Source organism: Salvelinus alpinus, chromosome 4 (assembly GCF_045679555.1).
Source record: "Salvelinus alpinus chromosome 4, SLU_Salpinus.1, whole genome shotgun sequence".
NCBI lineage: Eukaryota > Metazoa > Chordata > Actinopteri > Salmoniformes > Salmonidae > Salvelinus > Salvelinus alpinus.
Window position 1 is genome coordinate 27045367 of NC_092089.1, and position 16818 is coordinate 27062184.

At 44.5% G+C, this 16818-nt stretch overlaps 2 protein-coding genes across 3 annotated transcripts in view; one reads left to right on the forward strand and one right to left on the reverse strand.

Annotated features, from left to right (window-relative positions):
• Positions 1–255: 255 nt before the first annotated feature.
• On the forward strand, positions 256–10787 carry LOC139572551 (phosphoinositide 3-kinase regulatory subunit 4-like). The gene is made up of 12 exons (XM_071395263.1): positions 256–265; positions 413–633; positions 777–978; positions 2300–2397; positions 2537–2759; positions 2958–3123; positions 7404–7568; positions 7888–8099; positions 8260–8391; positions 8494–8683; positions 10004–10124; positions 10303–10787. The coding sequence occupies exons 1-12, from the start codon at positions 256–258 to the stop codon at positions 10471–10473; spliced, it is 1911 nt and encodes a 636-aa protein (XP_071251364.1). The 3' UTR covers positions 10474–10787.
• Positions 10788–12349: 1562 nt separating this feature from the next.
• Positions 12350–16818, reverse strand: part of LOC139573167 (collagen alpha-6(VI) chain-like) — a 36468-nt gene continuing 31999 nt past the window's right edge. For both annotated transcript variants that reach the window (XM_071396332.1, XM_071396331.1), the window contains exons 36-39: positions 15310–15975; positions 14915–15175; positions 13281–13328; positions 12350–13055 (exon numbers count right to left, since the gene is read on the reverse strand). In XM_071396332.1, the coding sequence (XP_071252433.1) occupies positions 12865–13055; positions 13281–13328; positions 14915–15175; positions 15310–15975 (1166 nt within the window). In that variant the 3' untranslated portion in view covers positions 12350–12864. The remainder of the gene's footprint in view (positions 13056–13280; positions 13329–14914; positions 15176–15309; positions 15976–16818) is intronic.

A 16818-nucleotide genomic window follows, 5' to 3' on the forward strand; every position in this document is an offset into this window, starting at 1 on the left:
GTACTGTGCTATGTTATGTTATGGTGTGATATGCTATGTTATGGTGTACTGTGCTATGTTATGGTGTACTGTGCTATGTTATGTTATGGTGTGATATGCTATGGTATGCTGTACTGTGCTGTGTTATGGTGTACTGTGCTATGTTATGTTATGGTGTGATATGCTATGATATGCTGTACTGTGCTATGGTATGCTGTACTGTGCTATGTTATGTTATGGTGTGATATGGTATGCTGTACTGTGCTATGGTGTGATATGGTATGCTGTACTGTGCTATGTTATGGTGTACTGTGCTATGTTATGTTATGGTGTGATATGCTATGATATGCTGTACTGTGCTATGTTATGCTGTACTGTGCTATGTTATGTTATGGTGTGATATGGTATGCTGTACTGTGCTATGTTAAATGAGGCTGTGTTTCCTCTCAGATTGATAAAGAGATAGTACTGCTGAGTGTGCTGAAGGAGCCAGTGAGCCGCTCCATCTTCGACTACTCCCTGCGCTCCAAAGACATCGCCAGCCTCTTCCGCCACCTGCTGCTGCGGCAGAAGAAGCGCAGCGGCTCACTCCCAGAATGCCCCATTCCGGAGGACCCCGCCATCGCCCAGCTGCTTAAGAAACTGCTCTCTCAGGTCAGAGGGCGGGGGTGATGTCTCGACGTTACATGGATGGGAAATGTATTGTTTCCATATAATGCACAACGTTTGACCATTAGTGTTATGATGATGATGATGATGATGATGATCACAACGATGGTGATAATTGTTTATTGTAGGGGATGACGGAGGCTGAAGAGGACAAACTGCTAGCACTGAAGGACTTCATGCTCAAATCCAACAAGGCCAAGGCCAACATGGGAGACCAGAGCCACCTGGGGGAGGCAGTCCAGAGCGGGGTCATTGACCTGGCCACGCTGGGCATCATGGGACGCCAGGTGGACCTGGTCAAACCTAAACAGGAGGCCGAGGACAAGAGAGGTAGGGACGCCACTGACACCTGGTGGTCAAAGTACACCCCTGTAATAGCAGAGGGGTACACAAACCCAAAGTCTGCATATACACAGACAGCCCAATTCTGATCTTTTGCCCAATTATTGAAGAAGAAATAATTGGAAATGAGCTGCCTGTGTAAACACAGCCAAGTTGACCCTTAGCCTTAAAGCACTTGTGTGTAAACACTGAAAAGATTGGATAGGTTGATATTATAGTTTAGATATTTTCAACATGTTTGATATCAATGACCTGTCATTTATCTGTTTTCAGACTTCATCACCACAGCATCTGGTATATTGCTGGTGTGGTTTAGCCTGTAATGATGTGCATAACAAATAATCCCATCCAGACAGCATTTCCCCCAGATTACCCACATCGCCTCATTACATTTAATTCACTAGATGGGTTAAACTGCATCAGGACAAGCAGAGTTTTCACAAATTCTCATTACCTCTGTGGCTGTCAACACACGACAGAGCAGTACATGTTAGTGTTCAGTCAAACCTTTATTTGGTTATTCCTGCGGCAGCACACATACACCTCCTTTTCCCTGTAGTCAAATATACTGTCCGACTGGCCTTGAGTTGTGTTAACATACCAGACAGACTCCCCCTAGGGGCATCACGTTCTGTTAAAAAGACCTGTGTTCTCTCTGGACGTAGTGTAAACAATGGATCTAAGGCCCTTAGTCTGTTTAAGTAACACTATACCAGTTAAATCCCATATGGGTCTAGACCATGGTATTCAATAGAAAGTATTTATTCAAGGACACACTGAAAGATTGTGTTGTGTATCTACGCCATAGGATAACAGGTACAGTATATTAACACTAACCTGTTGGGTGTTTTGGAGTGTTTTTTTCATAGGCACTGTTAGTAGCTTGTCTGACACAATTTACCGTGGGCTAAAAGTGACTGTGTGTTGCAGCTGGTATGTTTCAATCGCATGGATCTGTCCTTTTGGAGTGTTGGACTGCTGCTGGTGACTAATTTAACTACTCACTCTAACATGTCCTGTGATTAGCATATCTCCCAGCTCCCAACTGCTTCATGTAGTCTGGTGGTCTTAAAACCTGTTGTATCTGCGTTGGCCTTCAGCTCCTTTTAACGCCTGCCGTCTCCCGTTAGTATTTTCATTAGATGTTTGAAACCGTAGTGCCTTCTCCATGGCTTATTGGAATAGCTGAAAATAGGGAGCCCCCTTCAACTTAATGGCTATTCAATCCAACAGTCCTCAAACTTTTGACCTCCAGTGCTGAATGCTTCTTAACTAGTGTTTCTTAGCTTTTTCTGTTTTTCCCTTTCAGCACGGAAACACACCAAACAGGACTCCAACATGAATGAAGAGTGGAAGAGCATGTTTGGCTCTCAGGAGTCAGCGGCTACGGCACCAGAGCCCCCCACGGTACATAACGGGTTAACCTATGATGTCTGCTAAGAATAAGGGGAGGGGGGGGGCGAGGGTTGAATGATCGATTGATTGATATACTAATTGATTTATTTTATAGTCTGGTAACCTACCTTATATCTCTGTACTCCACCAGGTGCCTGAAGGGGCAGGGACTCAGACCAGAAAGACCACAGCCTCCCCTGGTGTCCCTGTGGGGCAGTCTGCAGGCGCAGTCTCCACCTACCAGCGTCGTCTCAACACGTGCAAGGCGGAGCTTCAACATCTGGTGCAGCAGAAGAGGGAGCAGTGCAGCGCAGAGCGCATGGCCAAGCAGATGATGGAGAGCGCTGAATGGGAGAGCCGTCCGCCTCCGCCAGGTAAAGTAGTGCCACTGGGACAACAAAGGTTAGTCCATAATGACTCCACAAGGGATTCTTTTTTGGTCATTATATTATTGAATATACCACTAGAGGTGTGTTTCTTGCCAATTTGGATTAAGCACAGCCGAAATGTCAACAAGCAGTAGGGTTAGTCAGGGCCCCTCCACATCCACATTGTGTTGTTTTGTTCTGCAGGGTGGCACCCTAAGGGTCTTCTAGTGGCCCACCTCCATGAGCACAAGTCTGCTGTCAACCGTATCCGTGTGTCAGACGAGCACTCCATCTTCGCCACGGCCTCCAACGACGGCACCGTCAAGGTCTGGGACAGCCAGAAGATGGAGGGCAAAACCACCACCACCAGGTACGCCAACCAAATAGTAACCAATAACCAACCAGTTAACCAAGTAGTAACCAATAACAAACCAGTTAACCAAGTAGTAACCAATAACCAACCAGTTAACCAAGTAGTAACCAATAACCAACCAGTTAACCAAGTAGTAACCAATAACCAACCAGTTAACCAAGTAGTAACCAATAACCAACCAGTTAACCAAGTAGTAACCAATAACAAACCAGTTAACCAAGTAGTAACCAATAACCAACCAGTTAACCAAGTAGTAACCAATAACCAACCAGTTAACCAAGTAGTAACCAATAACCAACCAGTTAACCAAATAGTAACCAATAACCAACCAGTTAACCAAGTAGTAACCAATAACCAACCAGTTAACCAAGTAGTAACCAATAACCAACCAGTTAACCAAGTAGTAACCAATAACCAACCAGTTAACCAAGTAGTAACCAATAACCAACCAGTTAACCAAGTAGTAACCAGTAACCAACCAGTTAACCAAGTAGTAACCAACCAGTTAACCAAGTAGTAACCAATATACAACCAGTTAACCAAGTAGTAACCAATAACCAACCAGTTAACCCTCAACCCTGGTTGGTTATTGGTTAACTGGTTGGTTATTGGTTACTACTTGGTTAACTGGTTGTATATTGGTTACTACTTGGTTAACTGGTTGGTTACTACTTGGTTAACTGGTTGGTTACTGGTTACTACTTGGTTAACTGGTTGGTTATTGGTTACTACTTGGTTAACTGGTTGGTTATTGGTTACTACTTGGTTAACTGGTTGGTTATTGGTTACTACTTGGTTGGTTATTGGTTACTACTTGGTTAACTGGTTGGTTATTGGTTACTACTTGGTTAACTGGTTGGTTATTGGTTATCAGGGATAGAAGACCTGCAAGTGGTGGACAAAAATGATAACAAATGAGGGACTAGAAGATGACTATTGGGTGACTACTCATGTATTTTCGGGTGGGGGCATTGTCATTTTGTTGTCTTTCATTCATCCAGGTGAATCTGTTTTTCTTTTTGGTCCACCACCTGTACCTTTTAACACATAGTAGAGAGGGAGAGTTGAAACAGTCTTCAAATAGACTTTAGGAAGACAAGTTGGACTAATTTAACAAGAATAGCAGTACAGCAAATGTCAGATTTCAGACATTCATTGAAAGCTGTGTGTGTTATGAGTACTACTTCCATGATGAATAGCAATATTAAGATTATTTGAATAACTTTATGGGAGATTAATATAATCACATTTTACATAAGAAATGTCAGTTTTGAACATTTGGAAATTAATTAAAATATATTATTTAAGAGGTGGGTTTATTTGGAACACCCATGGCTTAAAGGGTACACTTGATACCCATTAAGCCCACTCTGGACTTTGCACATATTTAATAAATATTTGTATGTATTATAATAAAATCTAAGTCAAGTTATAAAACTTCACATGAGAGATGAGTCTTTCATGTTATCTCCATTTTTTTAAATAAAAATGAGGGCATTATTGTCACGCCCTGACCGTAGATTGCTTTGAATGTTTCTATTTTTAGTTTGGTCAAGGTGTGATGTGGGTGGGTATTCTATGTTGTAGGTCTAGGTTTTCTATTTCTATGTGTTTGGCCTGGTATGGTTCTCAATCAGGGGCAGCTGTCTATCGTTGTCTCTGATTGAGAGCCATACTTAGGTAGCCTGTTTTCCCACTTTTGTTTGTGGGTGGTTATTTTCTGGTTAGTGTTTGTTGCACCTGTCAGAACTGTTCGTTGGTCGTTTTGTTGATTTTGTTCGTGTATTCATTTTGATTAAAAGTATTATGGATAAGTACCACGCTGCACTTTGGTCCTCCTCTCCTTCTCCCGACGACTATTGTTACAAGTATATATTAGAAATGTCTGAACTTAGATTTTGGTGGGCTTAATAGGTACACTTACCCTAGTTTATCTGAGCAGGAGGGGAAAACCATTACCAGGATATAGGTGGTGGATACCGTTACCAGGATATAGCCAGGATATAGGTGGTGAAAACCGTTACCAGGATATAGGTGGTGAATACCGTTACCAGGATATAGGTGGTGAATACCGTTACCAGGATATAGGTGGTGAAAACCGTTACCCGGATATAGGTGGTGAAAACCGTTACCAGGATATAGGTGGTGAATACCGTTACCAGGATATAGGTGGTGAATACCGTTACCAGGATATAGGTGGTGAATACCGTTGCCAGGATATAGCCAGGATATAGGTGGTGAAAACCGTTACCGGGTATAGGTGGTGAATACCGTTACCGGGTATAGGTGGTGAATACCGTTGCCAGGATATAGGTGGTGAAAACCGTTACCGTGTATAGGTGGTGAATACCGTTACCAGGATATAGCCAGGATATAGGTGGTGAAAACCGTTGCCAGGATATAGGTGGTGAATACCGTTACCAGGATATAGGTGGTGAAAAACGTTACCAGGATATAGGTGGTGAATACCGTTACCAGGATATAGGTGGTGAATACCGTTACCAGGATATAGGTGGTGAACACCGTTACCAGGATATAGGTGGTGAAAAACGTTACCAGGATATAGGTGGTGAATACCGTTACCAGGATATAGGTGGTGAACACCGTTACCAGGATATAGGTGGTGAATACCGTTACCAGGATATAGGTGGTGAACACCGTTACCAGGATATAGGTGGTGAACACCGTTACCAGGTCCTCTTTAGGTACAGTGCCTTCAGAAAGTATTCATACCCCTTGACTTAGTCCACATTTTGATATGTTACAGCCTGAATTAAAAATATATTAATACATCATAATGACAAAGTGAAAACATGTTTTTAGAGATTTTTGCCAATTTATTGACAATGGAATACAGAAATATCTCATTTATTTCAAACAAAAATGTAAACACAACATGCAACAATTTCTAAGATTTTACTAAGTTACAGTTCATAGAAGGAAATCAGTCAATTGAAATAAATTCATTTGGCCCTAATCTATGGATTTCACATGACTGGGCAGAGGCGGAGCCATGAGTGGGACTGGGAGGGCATAGGCCCACCCATTGGGGAGCCAGGCCCTGCCAATCGGAATGAGTTTTTCTCCACAAAAGGGATTTATTCCAGACAGAAATACTCCTCAGCACTCAAGACATTTCAGCTTTTCATTTAGAATTCATTAAAACAAAATTCTAAAAACAGAATTCCACTTTGACGTTATGGGGTATTGTGTGTTGGACACAAAATCTTAATTTAATACATTTTCTAATTCAGGCTGTATCACAACAAAATGTGAAAAGTCAAGGGGTGTGAGTACTTTCTGAAGGCACTGTATATGAAAGTGTATTAAGGCATCGGAGGAGGAACAGACATCAGCTCGTCTTTTCACAGATGTGCTCTACCTGTGTTGACCATCTTAGATTTGATTGGAATGCACTTGGATAAGAGCGTCACTCTGGATAAGAGCGTCACTCTCGATAAGAGCGTCACTCTGGATAAAAGCGTCTCTCTGGATAAGAGCGTCACTCTGGATAAGAGCGTCACTCTCGATAAGAGCGTCACTCTGGATAAGAGCGTCACTCTCGATAAGAGCGTCACTCTGGATAAGAGCGTCACTCTGGATAAGAGCGTCACTCTGGATAAGAGCGTCACTCTGGATAAGAGCGTCACTCTGGATAAGAGCGTCACTCTGGATAAGAGCGTCACTCTGGATAAGAGCGTCACTCTGGATAAGAGCGTCACTCTGGATAAAAGCGTCTCTCTGGATAAAAGCGTCTCTCTGGATAAGAGCGTCACTCTGGATAAGAGCGTCACTCTGGATAAAAGCGTCACTCTGGATAAAAGCGTCTCTCTGGATAAGAGCGTCACTCTGGATAAAAGCGTCTCTCTGGATAAGAGCGTCACTCTGGATAAGAGCGTCACTCTGGATAAGAGCGTCACTCTGGATAAGAGCGTCACTCTGGATAAAAGCGTCACTCTGGATAAAAGCGTCTCTCTGGATAAGAGCGTCACTCTGGATAAGAGCGTCACTCTGGATAAGAGCGTCACTCTGGATAAAAGCGTCTCTCTGGATAAGAGCGTCACTCTGGATAAGAGCGTCACTCTGGATAAAAGCGTCTCTCTCGATAAGAGCGTCACTCTGGATAAGAGCGTCACTCTGGATAAGAGCGTCACTCTGGATAAGAGCGTCTCTCTCGATAAGAGCGTCTGCTATAAATGACCAAAACGTTGATGGAAAAACGAATTAATAACAGGCCTCAATCCAACCTGTGTGAATGTTTTGATGCTGTCTTACAGGTCAGTGCTGACGTACTCCCGCATCGGGGGCCACGTGAAGACCTTGACCTTCTGTCAGGGGTCACACTACCTGGCTGCTGCCTCAGACAACGGTTCCATCCAGCTCCTGGCCATCGAGGCCAACAAGCCCCCCAAATCACCCAAAGTGAACCCCTTTCAGACCAGGTATGTACTATCCATCATGGGTTGATCAAGCAGAAAGTTGGTTTTATTTACAGTAGTTGATATAATTATTATTTATTGGATTTATATAACGCTTTTCTACCAACTGAGGTACACAAAGCACTTTACATAGTAGGGAGAAACTCACCTCATCCACCACCAAGGGACTTGCAGTATCATGTAGTTATCATGATCATGCAGTAGAGACTGTAGTATCATGTAGTTATCATGATCATGCAGTAGATACCGCAGTATCATTTTGATGCCACAATGTAATAATGAGTTACTCCACATTTTACTGTTATATCGACTGTCCTCTCAGGTTCCTGGACCAGAAGGATGACGGCTGCGTGGTGGACATCCACCATTTTAATTCTGGAGCCCAGTCTGTGCTGGCCTACGCCACGGTGAACGGCTCCCTGGTGGGCTGGGACCTGCGCTCCAACTCCAACGCCTGGACCCTCCGCCACGACCTCCGCCTGGGCCTCATCACCTCCTTCACCGTGGATATGCACCAGTGCTGGCTCTGCCTGGGTATGTGGGTGTTGGTGTGAGCACGTGGGTGGATGTGGGTTGTGTGGTGCATGTTGTGTGTATGAAAAATGTAAATGGGTTTCGTCTGAAAACTGCATTGAAAACTTAAACAGAGTTGTGACTTATCTACTGAATCCTATTCTGATTCGTCCACACACAGGTACAAGCAACGGCACTATGGCATGCTGGGACATGCGGTTCCAGCTCCCCATCTCAAATCACTCCCACCCTGCCCGAGCACGAATCAGACGGCTGCTCATGCACCCGCTCTACCAATCCTCCGTCATTGCTGGTGAGACTCGATGTCATCATATTTATTTAATCTTTATTAACGAAACCTTTCTTTGAGGGGCAAATCAAGCTATTATTTGTGTGTTTTGTTGCTGTTTTGTAGCGGTCCAGGGCAACAATGAGGTATCCATGTGGGACATGGAGACTGGGGACAGGAAGTTCACGCTGTGGGCCAGCTCTGCTCCCCCTCTCTCAGAGATGCAGCCGTCCCCCCACAGTGTCCATGGGATCTACTGCAGCCCTGCAGACGGGAACCCCCTCCTCCTCACAGCCGGCTCCGACATGAGAATCAGGTATGTTTGCTATACTCTCGACTGGACTAACCATCCTTCTGATATATTTAACCCAGTTCTGACCATGTATGTTTGCTATACTCTCGACTGGACTAACCATCCTTCTGATATATTTAACCCAGTTCTGACCATGTATGTTTGCTATACTCTCGACTGGACTAACCATCCTTCTGATATATTTAACCCAGTTCTGACCATGTATGTTTGCTATACTCTCGACTGGACTAACCATCCTTCTGATATATTTAACCCAGTTCTGACCATGTATGTTTGCTATACTCTCGACTGGACTAACCATCCTTCTGATATATTTAACCCAGTTCTGACCATGTATGTTTGCTATACTCTCGACTGGACTAACCATCCTTCTGATATATTTAACCCAGTTCTGACCATGTATGTTTGCTATACTCTCGACTGGACTAACCATCCTTCTGATATATTTAACCCAGTTCTGACCATGTATGTTTGCTATACTCTCGACTGGACTAACCATCCTTCTGATATATTTAACCCAGTTCTGACCATGTATGTTTGCTATACTCTCGACTGGACTAACCATCCTTCTGATATATTTAACCCAGTTCTGACCATGTATGTTTGCTATACTCTCGACTGGACTAACCATCCTTCTGATATATTTAACCCAGTTCTGACCATGTATGTTTGCTATACTCTCGACTGGACTAACCATCCTTCTGATATATTTAACCCAGTTCTGACCATGTATGTTTGCTATACTCTCGACTGGACTAACCATCCTTCTGATATATTTAACCCAGTTCTGACCATGTATGTTTGCTATACTCTCGACTGGACTAACCATCCTTCTGATATATTTAACCCAGTTCTGACCATGTATGTTTGCTATACTCTCGACTGGACTAACCATCCTTCTGATATATTTAACCCAGTTCTGACCATGTATGTTTGCTATACTCTCGACTGGACTAACCATCCTTCTGATATATTTAACCCAGTTCTGACCATGTATGTTTGCTATACTCTCGACTGGACTAACCATCCTTCTGATATATTTAACCCAGTTCTGACCATGTATGTTTGCTATACTCTCGACTGGACTAACCATCCTTCTGATATATTTAACCCAGTTCTGACCATGTATGTTTGCTATACTCTCGACTGGACTAACCATCCTTCTGATATATTTAACCCAGTTCTGACCATGTATGTTTGCCGGAGGACATTTAAGTTTGTGTTTGACAATTTGGCTTAGCCAAGAAGTGTGTTGGATGGCGTTAGCTTGTTTGTTTTGTCAGTCAAGTCTTATTTCTATACTGTGTTCTGTGTTATTACCAGGTTCTGGGACTTGGCTTACCCAGAGAGGTCCTACATCGTGGCAGGTGGAGCCAATGAACCGCTGCACTGTCCCTCAGTCCTCTACAGCCGCAAGATCATCGAGGGCACCGAGGTTGTACAGGTATGCCCTGATAGGACGGTGGCAGTGTAGTCAGTGTATTCCTCTAAGCACCTGGTCCTACAATGAGGTGTTCAATACATCATTTCTGGGAGAGCAATTTATTTGCAGCGTTATAAACATGTATGAATAAGAAACCACAAGACAGGGAGAGATTGACCTATATTCCCTGTCCTGTCAGGAGATCCACAGCAAACAGAAGAGTGGAGCCACAGAGGACGCCCCCCGCAGGGGCCCAGAGTCCCTCCCCGTGGGCCACCATGACATCATCACTGACATCGCCACTTTCCAGACCACACAGGGCTTCATCGTCACTTCGTCCAGAGACGGCATCGTCAAAGTCTGGAAATAAACTGCCCCTTTCAGGCCCTCCCACTCTCGCTGACAGACACACCCAACCAACCAACCACACACACTAGTCCTCAACATCTTCACCCCAGAGTTTTGATCTATGTTGTAGACTTTTGTACATAGTATATTTTAAAGCTAATTAATATAAGAGAAGCTTCTGGAAATCCTGTCGCAAAATACGAGTAGATGTCAACCCTTTGTTTGTAATGACATTCACTGAAGTCACAATTATGCAATGCCTGATATCTGTTTATGTTAAACTGCTCAAAAGCAACTGTTCAAGAAGTGTCAATAAAGTTTGGTATGATGAATGAACCCTTTATGAACTGCTATTATGAACTCTATAGTTTTAGTGTTTATTGAGCACAATAGTCTTCTCTCATAGTCTCAAAGTTGTAACGTTAACAAACCAGGCCATGACCAGGACTGAAACCAATCCTTGGCATGAACAGTGTCCACATTCTCAAACCATAGCTGTTATCGATGACAACTGTCACAGGTTTAATTTGTATATCAAAACACAACAGCATATCCATTAATGCAGGGGCTTACCAGGGCTGAAGCCCCTGGATCCAGGCCCATAGGGGACCCAATAGGCAGCAAAAATAAGGAAATATATACAGTCTATATTATACAGTCTATGTAATTATATATGTTTTTTTTTTTTACTGCAACCGCCAACCATGGGATGATTCAGGAGCCCGCTCTCAAGGAGTGTAGACAGCCTGCTGCCGCTCTGCTAATCATCAAATGAGGGGAGGGGAGGAGGTAGGGGGCCCACATGGGTAACTGGGGGGCCCTGTCTTGATTGGGTAACTGACTAATACATTTTTTTTTATGCATAATAAATCAATCTAACTGGTCAATTGTGTGAGTCGGGCTGGGCCCAAGAGGCAAAACAAATTTTTACAAATTATCCAGCACGGGAGCCCACACCAACGTGAAATGTTTTATAGGGGTGTTAGGCCACCACGAGCTGCCAGAACAGCTTCAATGCGCCTTGGCATAGATTCTAGAAGTGGACCTAAACCATGCCAGGAAAATGCATCCCACACGATAACATATACTTTGTATCCCTCATTTACTCAAGTGTTTCCTTTATTTGGGCAGCTACTGGTATGCCTACAGTCGGAAGGGCACACTTTGGGCAGCTACTGGTATGCCTACAGTCAGAAGGGCACACTTTGGGCAGCTACTGGTATGCCTACAGTCGGAAGGGCACAATTTGGGCAGCATATGCACCAAGTATAGGTTACAGCTTGTTTTGTTGTGGCCATAGACATATAATCCATAAAATAATTTTGGAATCTCTTACACTGGCAATTTGACTGTTAAACTCATGGGTACTAGCAATGGCTGCCAGTCCTGATTTGAATGGGAATAGCCATCTATGGATTATTTTTCTATGGTAGGTTGCTGCTGTAGGTTTGCCTTTTGCAGATTAAAAAATAATATTGTGGGAAAAACGTACAGTTTGGAAAGCAAATGCATACACCTGAAAGAAGACTAATCAGCCTGTAAAACCAATATAAATACGTTATAAACTCCCATTTTTTGTGAACAGCAGCACTGTTTTAAAAAGTAGCTCATCTTGAGATAGGCTATCGCCACGACGACGAGTGCATCGGCCATCACCGTGAGTAGCCCTTGGCTTCATCTTCATCATTAGGTGAGTCAGTGTTCCACTGGAAATTGTATTTAGTAACTCAATGTATGTATACATACAAATGTATTTCTTTCTAATATTGTACATATCTGTGTGTCTCTTCATTGGCCTGGGCTATTGTTATGATTTCTTAATCCGGCCCAGGATCCGTTCAGAATCTATATCAGTAGAATAAGGTCATAAGAGCATCACAAATAAACTGACCGCTAAGGAATTTGTGCAGTTTTATTTTCAACACTTAGCACCAAATGGTCAAGTTAGAGGAAACAGCAACAAATCCTATTTACAAACACTGAGCGGATGACATACAGCCTGAATTTACATCTACGGTTAAAATCCAAGCTCCAGAAGTAAACAGTGCTCAAGCCTGGTGCTTGAGTTGGTTTGGGAGCTGTTGATCTGTGATGGAAAATAGCCACAAGAGACAATACAGGTTATTTCATTGGTTTAAAGTCATTCTCACAAAAGCATCAGTGCCCTTATGTATGTTTGTTGCATGACTGCATGAGAGTCAGATCCGTTACTTAGGTCTGCTTGAACAGACTTGAATAAAATAGAGAAATATTCATACTTCTGTTACAGTCATTTCCATTTTTACCCAAAAGGAGATGCTAAAGATAAGGTCTAGAGTTATTTACACAGACAGTGCTGTTTTTGATGTTCACACCTTGAATGAGACATTTGTTTGGCTGGTTTTCTGGCGTGATCTTCTTCAATTCACTCTAATCAGGGTTTTAGATGTGTGGAGTTCCTCCTCACACAGAGGCCTTCGCAAGTCTCCTGCGTCTCGAAGCGGTTACCGTTGCCGCCACAGCCGCCATACCAGAAACGGGAGCACTCGCTCTGTGTCGTGTCAAAGTACCACTTCAGAGTGTAGTTCTCACAACCTCCCTTGTCCTGTTTGAAGAAACATGCATCTGGGGAAGAGGAGGGAGAGGTAACGGGGCAAAGGAGAGAAATGGGAGATAGAAAAAAGGGGATAGGATTCAGGAGAAAACACAAGAGGGGAGAGGAAAGAGAGAGGGGAGAGGACAAAGCCAAAGGTTGAGACTCATGCCTTTTACACTATTGTACAGACCCGAGCCTGCTGTCTTTTCACATGTATTATTGCGTCCAAAATTAGAGAGAGATGTGGTCCTTACCCTGGTTAAGAACTGTACTTTCCTCTGTCCTCAGGAGGGTTGTGTGATCTGTGAACACATAACATTAGAAGAAAATCTCTGGCGTAGTGCTGTGAATGATGACCTCGCAGCTGACACGACAACATGAAACAACATGACAACTGACAAAAATGGCATCACAACTTTTGTCATTTCAATCCTGTAATTGCCATACTGCTTAAACAAGGTATATTACAGTCACTAATGTTAGGGGTTCAGCTCATTAGAATTCTCTCGACTGAAAGCCTCCTGATTTCAGAATGCTAATAGAACAAATAGTGCTCTCCTCATGCAGCATGCATTATGTGATTCAGCATGTGACAAACATCACAACAGTGGTTGTAATTCAGGTTGTGGCTAACAGAGCTCTACATCTCTGACCATGATGTTCAGTAGAGGCGGTAGCAGTAGAGGGCTGGGGGACTTACTGACCATGATGTTCAGTAGAGGCGGTAGCAGTAGAGGGCTGGGGGACTTACTGACCATGATGTTCAGTAGAGGCGGTAGCAGTAGAGGGCTGGGGGACTTACTGACCATGATGTTCAGTAGAGGCGGTAGCAGTAGAGGGCTGGGGGACTTACTGACCATGATGTTCAGTAGAGGCGGTAGCAGTAGAGGGCTGGGGGACTTACTGACCATGATGTTCAGTAGAGGCGGTAGCAGTAGAGGGCTGGGGGACTTACTGACCATGATGTTCAGTAGAGGCGGTAGCAGTAGAGGGCTGGGGGACTTACTGACCATGATGTTCAGTAGAGGCGGTAGCAGTAGAGGGCTGGGGGACTTACTGACCATGATGTTCAGTAGAGGCGGTAGCAGTAGAGGGCTGGGGGACTTACTGACCATGATGTTCAGTAGAGGCGGTAGCAGTAGAGGGCTGGGGGACTTACTGACCATGATGTTCAGTAGAGGCGGTAGCAGTAGAGGGCTGGGGGACTTACTGACCATGATGTTCAGTAGAGGCGGTAGCAGTAGAGGGCTGGGGGACTTACTGACCATGATGTTCAGTAGAGGCGGTAGCAGTAGAGGGCTGGGGGACTTACTGACCATGATGTTCAGTAGAGGCGGTAGCAGTAGAGGGCTGGGGGACTTACTGACCATGATGTTCAGTAGAGGCGGTAGCAGTAGAGGGCTGGGGGACTTACTGACCATGATGTTCAGTAGAGGCGGTAGCAGTAGAGGGCTGGGGGACTTACTGACCATGATGTTCAGTAGAGGCGGTAGCAGTAGAGGGCTGGGGGACTTACTGACCATGATGTTCAGTAGAGGTGGTAGCAGTAGAGGGCTGGGGGACTTACTGGAAGTGCCACACGTCTCAAGCATTCGTTTTCCGTGCTAAAACGGTTGGCGTTAGCGTCGCAACCGCTGTACCAAAAAGGCGAGCATGCACAGAGCGTTTTGTTAAAGTGCCATCGCAAGCCATAGTCCCCGCAGTTGGTGCCACTGTCGACATCAACTTACAGTGGGCTGAAGGCAGAACAAGCAGGTTTGTAAACGGGGAAGGAAGACATGCAGTATGTGGTTGCAAACTGAGACTACTCATGCAGTGGGATACGAGGGGACACGTGAGGGAGAGAGAGAAGTAGAAGTTCTGTTATAAATGTGGGGTTACTGATTACCATTAGAGTTTGGCTGTGGCCGGGGGGGTGAAATGGCTCCATCTCCCCTGGAGAAGGCATGTATAGTGTCAACCTGGTCAAGAGCTATCTGAGTCGGAAATACACCAGTGTGCTCCAGGAACTCCTCCTCATCTGTGTACTCCTCCTCTTCCTCCTTCCACTCCTCCCACTCTGCCTGTCCTTGTCCCTGTCCGTGTTCCTGTCCCAGCATCAGCTCACACTTGAGTTTGAGATTGGCAGGAGGGTAGCTGTTCATTCCCTCTGAAATAGTGAGGGAGGAGTGAGAGAGTTAGGACACTGACAAATACAAAATGTTAAAATGTATGATTTGTTCTGGCATAATTATCTCTCCCTCAAGAGACAACCAGATGAAGAAGCATGTTAGTGTTCCTTACTGCTGAGGACCCTGAGGAAGGCTCTGAAGAAGCGCTGTGCGTAGCCTCTCTCCCACTCCTTCACGTGCCACAGATGGAGCAGGTGCTGCCCTGACGGCGTGCTCGCTAACTCCTCCACCTGGGTGCTGTTGTAATGGTCGCCCACCGCGATCACAAACAGGGAAACGCCCTGACACTTGGCCTTCAGGGAAATGGAGGCCAGCTTGGCCTGGTCCCAGTGGGCTGTCTTGGCCCCCACCACAGCCAGCACCACTCTACTCTTCCTGGGCCTGGTGGCCTTGAGGAACACCTTGCTCAGAGCGTACTCCAGGGTCTGCCCCAGAGACGACACTCCTCCCTGCTGCTGCATGCTCCTCAGGTGTGTCTGTAGACCAATGTGGTTGTGGTACTTCTGCAGGTCAAACTCTACCTTGACGGCCTGGGAAGTCTGGGGGAGCAGAGAACCACTGGTCTGGAGAAGGGCCACCCTGGCCCGGCCGTCAGCCACGCTGGGTTTGGGGCTCCAGGCTACCTGCTTCACCACTGAGCCCAGAAGCTCCTGGATGCCAGCGTACTGGTCGGCCCGGATCTCCCTTGAACCGTCCACCACCAGGGTCAGGTCCATATCCACCACCAGGGGCCGCTGAGCGTCAGTAAAATCACACTCCTGGGCTGGTTTACAGTGGTCTGATGGACACACAGAACCAGAGCTTAGAGATATTAGTAGTACAGTAGCATCAGTAGTAGTTGTGTAGTAGTAGTAGTACAGTAGTAGTGTAGTAGTACAGTAGCATCAGTAGTACTGTAGTAGTAGTAGTAGTAATAGTATTAGTAGTGCAGTAGCATCAGTTGTAGTAGTAGTAGTACAGTAGAATCAGTAGTAGTAGTAGTAGTACAATAGCATCAGTAGTAGTTTTACAGTAGTATCAATAATAGTACTGTAGTAGTACAGTAGCAGTAGTAGTACAGTAGCATCAGTAGCAGTAGTAGTAGTAATAGTAGTACAGTAGCATCAGTAGTAGTAGTAGTACAATAACATCAGTAGTAGTACAGTAGCATCAGTAGTAGTAGTACAGTAGCATCAGTAGTAGTAGTACAGTAGCATCAGTAGTAATAATAGTACTGTAGTAGTACAGTAGCATCAGTAGTAGTAATAGTAGTACAGTAGCATCAGTAGTAGTAGTAGTACAATAACATCAGTAGTAGTACAATAGCATCAGTAGTAGTACAGTAGCATCAGTAGTAGTAGTACAGTAGCATCAGTAGTAGTAGTACAGTAGCATCAGTAGTAGTTGTACAGTAGTATCAGTAATAGTAATAGTAGTACTGTAGTATTACAGTAGCATCAGTAGTAGTAGTACAGTAGCATCAGTAGTAGTGTAGTAGTAGTAGTACAGTAGCATCATTAGTAGTGTAGTAGTAGTAGTAGTAGTACAGTAGCATCATTAGTAGTGTAGTAGTAGTACAGTAGCATCAGTAGTAGTGTAGTAGTAGTAGTACAGTAGCATCATTAGTAGTGTAGTAGTAGTA